At 41.8% G+C, this 7,818-nt stretch overlaps 1 protein-coding gene across 1 annotated transcript; it reads right to left on the bottom strand.

The window, feature by feature from the left end:
- Positions 1-3,112: 3,112 nt before the first annotated feature.
- CCNG2 (cyclin G2) lies at positions 3,113-7,786 on the bottom strand. The gene is made up of 7 exons (XM_010086654.1): positions 7,651-7,786; positions 6,596-6,733; positions 5,306-5,556; positions 5,082-5,160; positions 4,904-5,002; positions 3,964-4,169; positions 3,113-3,456 (listed from the first exon to the last, which is right to left on the bottom strand). The coding sequence occupies exons 1-7, from the start codon at positions 7,759-7,761 to the stop codon at positions 3,327-3,329; spliced, it is 1,014 nt and encodes a 337-aa protein (XP_010084956.1). The 5' UTR covers positions 7,762-7,786; the 3' UTR covers positions 3,113-3,326.
- Positions 7,787-7,818: the final 32 nt, after the last annotated feature.

Here is a 7,818-nt window from a genome sequence, read left to right as displayed (position 1 = left end):
AGGCAGCAAGGAAGCCATTGCTCTTAAAACATTACAGTACACGTTTCTAAGATCAACAGTACCATTATATAATTGACTTTCAGTAGCACATCTGAGTAATTAAACAGAGGGGAATTTCATACAGAACTCTGTAAGGAATATCAGGTGTCCGCCCCTCATCTGTTGTATGTGGGAAGTGAGAAGCCTTGTAACGTATTCCTGTATTTAAAAAATAAGTAACTAGAAAGGCCATCAAGAATGTGAAAATTACTACACTCAATTATTTTCACAGTAGCAGTGGCCCTACTCTTCCCACACATGCTCCTTACCAGTGACAGCACTCCCGGGGAGCCTCACAGTGCCCTATTCATTCCCAGCCCCAAACTACACACACTGCCCCATGTGAGCACCCAAGACGCAGTATGTCCCTTCCCAGCAGCAGCGGCCAGAGCTGGAAGACAGGCTGGCCTGGCAGACGGAGCACCTTTGTGCTTTATCTCGTACCATCCCTCACACGACAAAGGCGAGACCAAGAAGAGGTAAGATCTGTATCAAGCTTCTAGATGCAACAGGTCTATCATGATCTGATCTAGGTGTCCTGCTCCGGCAGGGGGATTGGACTAGATGATCTTTCGAGGTCCCTTCCAATCTCTAACATTCTGTGATTCTGTGATCCCTAAAGTCATCTCAGGAGGCAAATGAGCACAGGTCCCAGCTCCTTCTTTCAGTCCTTCTTGGGCTGGGAACATCCTTCCAGCAAGAACCATTTACGGCCCCTTATTCCTTAACTTCTGCAAGGTAGACACCAGTTGGAAATACTCTGGCAACATACACAGAATGAGAGGAAAAGGAAACAAGCTCAAGTTTGCCTTTTATTAGTTATTGTAGGTGTTTCTGATCGCCAAGGTACGGACCAGGTTTCCCCTCAGAGGACTGGGAAGAGCAGCAACCCCACACCCAGTAAGCCCCAGAACACTTTGCCTGTGATGAGCCCCAACGGTACCACTAGTGGGAGCTGCTGTTTGCCAGATGTGCACACACGCCATTCCCAAAACCCAGCCCAGCACGACAGCAGTGCCCTGCTGCAGCCAGCAGATAAACAGGGGATACCTCACACCAGCTTCTCAAACTGATAGCAGCAAAGCAGAGAAAAAGATTCATACAGAAATCTGTCCTTTTACTTCGCAAACCGCTTACCAGAACTTCTGGGAAACCTGCAACAACGCTGCCACACAAGAAAAAAAAAAAACAAACAAGCAAGCCAAAAAAGCTTCAAGTAACCAACCGTAACTCACATCACTTAACAAATACAGCACTCAGTTTATTCTTTTTTTTTTCCTCAACTGAAACAAGACTCAGTAGGTTCATTACCTGTAACCCAAGTACTCTTATTTCAGAAGTGAGCTTCCAGGTCCAGAGACTCGCAGTAAGAAGTCTTCAGATGTACAGTATTTATATTATAGAGTACACAATAAATTACTATCTACATGCAACATACCTATAAAAAGTTACATACAATGTAAAAAAATACAGTATTTTCTGCTCATTTTTTGTTTTAAATTTTTTCTATACATTTTTTAAATTTACATTTTTATATACATTTTTGTAAACTTTTTGTATTTTTATAAAAACTGAAACCACATAACAGTTATGAACTTACAGCACTGCTCTTACCATCCTAAAACAATGCTTGCATCTACAAAACAACAGCCTTTAGCTTGTCGGCTCCTTCATTTCTACTTTGGCACCACCGCACTTCACACCATTATTCTGAGTTAATTCGTCCACTTACTACCTAACCGTATTCTCAGTACGGAGAAGCACAATCGTATTTTGGATTGTGCTTCAGTAAAAGGAGTTCAGGAAAAAAAATTACATTAACTACTTCATCAACATCACTTTACCTGATATTACTGCATTATATCAACTTTTCCTGCACTAACTGCTTTACATAAGCATGCACACAAGTCTGATTATGACTCAATCAATAACATGAATATACTGAAAAACAACTACAAGGGTTAAATATCAAAAGCAATGTAGACTTACCAAGATTTACCATGTTAATAAGTCTAATAGTATGGATTGACATGTTAAGATTTTAGACACACTGAAGTATACAATGTGAATTTTAGCACAAGCTCATCCATATTACAGAAAATCACACCCTGCCACACACTTTATACTATCCTTCAGTGAAACTAGTGCTGACTACAAACCTCCATTCTTGCCATGCATACTCCTGCTGTGAAACAGGGATTCCTGAAGCTTATGAAAACCAAGCTTTAAAAAAAACCATCTGCTTGGAGTACACAACTCGAGTTCCAGCTGAAACAGAGCACAGCACGCAAAGTGTTAAAGCAGTTTCAGTTTTGGGCCCATGTGCCAGAACCAGGCTGAAATGATTCACTAGGTCTACATATCATTCCCCAGAACCTACCCAGCCAATCTGATCTAATCCCAAACACTAAAGGGTGGAGGTACCCTCAAGAGAACCCTTCTCCAACCTCCAACTCCAAGCAGGGTCAACACTGAATTCAAACCCAGCTCAGGGTTTTATTATGTTGAATCCCAAGAAGCTCCCAGAACAAAGACTGCAGAGCCCCTCTCGGTGCACTCCCATGCTTGACTGTCTCCATGCAGCGAGCTTCTTCCATTAACTGAGAACCTCATATTCAATTTAATAAAATCCTCTCGTTTGTGCTCCATGCTTCTCAGTCAAGATCCTGAAATCATCTCTTCAGCAACCTCCTTAGATACCAAAAGGCTGCTGTTCAATCCCATGTCCCCCTCCAAAGGCCTCTCTGCCGGGCTGAATAAGCTCTTTTCCATGTAGCCTCTCCTCACAGGTCCTATACCCCAAAACACTTGATCATCTTGGCAGCTTATTGCTGGGCTTGCTGATCAACATCACGGGCCTGAAACTGGATGCTGTTCCAAATGACAATGGATGTCAAGTAAAGGGAGGAAAAAAGTCCCTACTTCCCTCAATCTATTGGCTATGCTCCTGTTAGAACAGCCCAGGACGCTGTCAGCCTTCCGTGCTGTCCGGGCACACTGCTGCTGTGTTCAGCTAAGACCACCAGGTATGGGACTACATTTATCCTTGTTGAAAACAGAACTATACATCAACTTTTTTTGCTGAACTGGGGACCTGAAAGATTTTTTTTTTCTTCTCTAAAATTATAACAACAGAAACAACAAGGCAGGCATTCAAAGCATTGATATACCACAGCAACTCTTGCCTTAATACCGACAGTTTACAGAATACCACCTCCTCATTTATTATTGCCAGAAGACTCTACAGTGCGTTAGAAATCTCACCCTAATACAATCAAGACTTCATACTAAGACCGACAGTTAAGAGTTTGCCACTTTGTTTTAGGTTTGAGTTCAAAGAAGAAGGTGCCTTCCAGATCACTCGGAGAACTGCTAAGGCTTTCTTCTCCGCTGCTCATATCTTCACAGGAGTCTTCACTAGAAGGAACAGTAGGAAAGGTAATTTAAACAAAGCACAACCTCTTGAAAGCGGCAAAGTACTCCCCGATCCTGTGCTTTCTGGCAAGCTGTTCTGTTCCTAGTGCAACACTGCAGATCTAAACACTTCTCAGCACTAAGGCTTCAATCCTAACAAGGTCCAATTTCCTTTCTCCTAATGCCAAGCACCTCCTACCAACCAAGCAGCCAGTGTTCCAGATATCAAATATATATTACAAGAATTAAATGCTCTATAAGCCTCCTTACACTTAAAAAAGGCAATCCCTCTCCCTACCCCACAAACAGCTTGTACTTTTTGAACCCCAAAATGACAGTTCCCCATTTTTTCTTCTGTTTAATATTTACTTAACTCCACTCGTATTTTCAAAGATAGCAATTTTTTTTCCAAGTAGTACTAAACAAGCCTAGCTATACAGAGTTGCTGTTAACACTTCCAGAAAATGAGAACTCTTGACAAATTAACCACCTGGTGTAAGTTTTACTAACCTCTCGCTTTCATTGAAACATCCACCCTCTGGTATTGTTGGCAACTCAGGAACACTGTAGTAACTGTTCTGTAGATTCTGGGCTGTACGTCTTGAAACAATCCAAACTAATTTTTTATGATCAGGCTTGCAACATTCAGGAGAAGAATAATCTGCTAGGCATTTTGAGACCAGCTCCCTCCAGTAAAGTAGGTCACTATCACTTATCTAAAAAAGAAAAAAATAATCTATTTAGTCTATTACACACAGATTTTAAAGATAACCCTTCCCTCCATTTCACCTTCTTGGAAATTACTTTAAAAAATATCAGCTGAGATAGATGCAAGTCATAACCATGACACCTTTGTCAAAGTTTTGCTGCTTTTGAAGGTGAACTCCTATACATCTCCTACAAATGTCCACTTTTGCATGGACAGTTTGCCTGTCAGTTGCTGTTAGTATCTTCATTGTCACTTCCAATGGAAAAATTAGACCAAGATTATTCAATTTTCAAACAGCAAAAAGAATAACCAGCCAGCAGCCATTTCAGTCCCACAAACAGATTGCAAGTTTCTCTAGAACTGTACCAAATTCAATCAGCCACTTGTTAAAGCAAGTATTGTGCAGGCATTTCTCCTAATTTTATAGATACAAGCTAGTTTTTAAACTATAATCCTTTTGCTTGCCAGGCAGTTGCCAAGATGTGCCAGCACAAAATGACCACCTCACCTCATTCTCTAAGCAGCCAGTTTTGTATTTGGCATTCTACCAATGAAACCACATTTGTTAGAAGAGTTTCAGACAGATGCTTAAAGATCCATTTCATTGGTTATGTCAGCCTGTGACAAATGGTACTTGTCAAGATTGTACACTGACAGCAGGGGTCCCTGAAATGTAGCACTGTGCATCACTAACTGCACCAGTCCCAACAACCCCAAAAGCAATCCACGGAAAATATTTACCTTAGAGTGCTTTTGAACACACAGAAGGATCTCAAACAGCTCAACCGATTTCAAAGTCTGAACTTCTAGAGTGAGAAGGCACAAGGCCAAGACAGATGGCTAGAAGGACAAAACACACCCCTCAGTATAACATGAATCAAAACCCAATCAGAAGTCAAGGAAAGCTGCTTCTACTTACTTTGGCTTTAGAAAAAACTAGACGACAGTTGCAAGCCTTTAGCTGTGCTTCCAATTTGTCCAGATTCAATACTTCTTTCCTGTAGGCACCCAAGAGAAGAAGCATTTGTATCAGCAAGAACTAAGGAGCTGCCTCTTCTCCAGCCAATGCCATAATCATTTGAAAGGCAACTGAAGAGCTAAAGGTCTTAGCGAACGTACAGACCACCACACAACTCAACTCACCTTTCTGAGGTATGACAGAGTACAATAGTATGGTACAAGTGCAAGAAGGTTAAGGCAGTAGTAGCTTTAAATTCAAAGTGCAACTTTTCTGAAATTATCTTCTCCATCCGTTTCAGGTCGGACACAGTGCATTTACATTGGCTGATCCGGATGATCTCATGAGCAGATGGAATATTGCATTCTTCTTCAACTACTCGGGCAGCCAGCTGGAAACAACAAACTCCGATGCAAGATAAATGCTTCGGTTTCACCTAGAAACAAGAGGAAGCACTGTGAATACTTCCCCCCCACAAACACTGAGCTTATCAAACAGCAACCTAGCCTAGGTGAGGAGTTTTGAATATTCACAGTTCAACAGAAAGGGATTTGCTTATCTTAACTAGACCCAGCATCAGTCAACTCATACACCTCGCCTAGTCATACCTAGTTTCGTCACTTAAGCTGCAGTGAAACAGCCAGCAGAGACAATAAAGCAATAGCAATCTGCTACAGCTAAATCAGGAAGTTCAACAGCTGAACACCCTCTGTTGAAACTGTTCCACACCACTACACTACAAATAAATTGCAGTAAGAACTGTACTACCCCCACTTCTGAAAGCAGCAGTGCTAACCTGCCCTCATTTAAAGCCTACACAAATCCGGCCTGAGCCTGTTCTAGGCTGTCCTATCCCTCCCTCCTCAACTTGTTCCTGCCTCTGCTGTTCTCTCCCATGTACCAGCATAACATTTTGTGCAACCTCAAGCAGTCAGAGCAGAGAACTGATGCAACTTCAGACAATAGTTTTTCTGCCAACTTAGTAATGGGGAACTGGTTTAGGTTGAACTTGTCTGCCATAAAGCAGCAGAAGTGCAAAAAGAAAAACAACCAGGAAATTATCATTTGTAGTACTTTCAGTGCTAAGCTAAGCTTTAGCACAACACCCAGAAATAGCATGTAGCACAAGTTATTTTGTTTGTTCTTAATTCCTCCTTTCTTAGTCTTCTACATGTACCTGGTGAAAGCTACAGACTTATTATAGCAAATAAAACATACTGCTACTTGCCTTTAGAGGTAAGAAGAGACCATAGTATAAAAAGCTAATAAATCACATCAATATAATCTAATCTTTCATGCAAGACTCATACTCAAGTTTACCAAGGAGGAGGTCAGAAATGTTGCTAGTATAGAGTGAGTAAATAGCCAGTTATCTCCCAGATCACAACCTTCCCCTTTTTGTCAGACAGGAAAGTTCACAGGAAGCTTGCACATTCCCAGCTGACACTATAGCAGGTCCTCTCCCCACAAAATACCTTCATCAGAGCCAAGAATCTGTCCAGAATGTTAACAGCCAAAACAAACGTTTCAGTTGCAAAACCAAAAAAGTTGGTCAGACTCCAAAGATCTTCCACCTTGGCATTCCTTTGTCTCGGACACAGAGTATTTTCATTCTACGGCAAGAGAAGCAAAGTCAGAATTTATCAGTGGCAGCAGTGATGACTGTGACCACTCACTCCCCACATCATCTTTTATTTACATGAAAGACATGGAATTCTTCTTTTCCTTAAATACTTTATTTCTCTTTAAAAAAAATAATTAGATACTTGATACTCAAAACACACCCAAAGTACGTGGGTCATAGCCAGGTCCCGAGTCTCACCAGTGCAATACCCAGCACAACCACACTTCCAAGTACACACTTGTTATTTTCAGACAATAGTTACACCAAGTGCATCCATCCACATTGACTCCTGACCTTACAGAAACAGATGACCAAATCCAGCTTATTCTCCCCTCTGCCTGGACATCAATCTTTAAGCGACTAGAAGTTGTTTTCAGAACAAACAAGCAACCTGATTTCATTTGATTTTTTGTCAAACATTAAGGCCCTATACAAAAAACTCTCAAACATTCCAAGAAATGTAAGACTGACATAACTCAGTAAGGAGCTCTGGTCATTAAGGTAGAAATTTTTATGCCTAGACTATTTTTCGCTGTTAAGCGTTGAATGTTTCTTTGTTCTTTGCTAACGAAAAGCTGGGCATTTCCACATTTTTTAACTGCCTACTTGACATCCCAGCTTTTCTGTAGCAACACGGTGGCACAAAGCTCTCGAGATGAAAATAAGAAAAACACTTCTCTTGGTTCTCTACACACTCATAGTTTAAAGAATAAATAATAAATGCCAAGGTATTTTACTCGCCCTACAGCTCGTTGATAATGTAGTGTATGTTAATAACTACAAATTAAGAATTTAACTTTTCAAAGTTAGCCCAAGTATCCCTTCCACCTCGGAGGCTTTGTAACCCATTATTTCCTGCCCTGAGCCGGCTGCCCCCCTCCGCCCAGCTCCCCGGCCCCCCCTCACCTCGGGGGCGCACTCGATGAGGCTGAGCCCCTTCTCGCGGGGCTGAAACCGCCCCTCCTGCTCCAGGTGGTGATTCAACTGCTTGAAAAGCCACAGCTCCTCACTGCTCATCTTCTCCCCTGCCTCCGGATCCTTCCTCACCTTCACGCCAGACACACGGCGTCAACA

The sequence above is a fragment of the Pterocles gutturalis genome, unplaced genomic scaffold (assembly GCF_000699245.1).
Source record: "Pterocles gutturalis isolate BGI_N339 unplaced genomic scaffold, ASM69924v1 scaffold14691, whole genome shotgun sequence".
NCBI lineage: Eukaryota > Metazoa > Chordata > Aves > Pterocliformes > Pteroclidae > Pterocles > Pterocles gutturalis.
The sequence above is the reverse complement of the archived record's forward strand: the minus strand, read 5'-3'. Positions and strand labels throughout refer to the sequence as shown.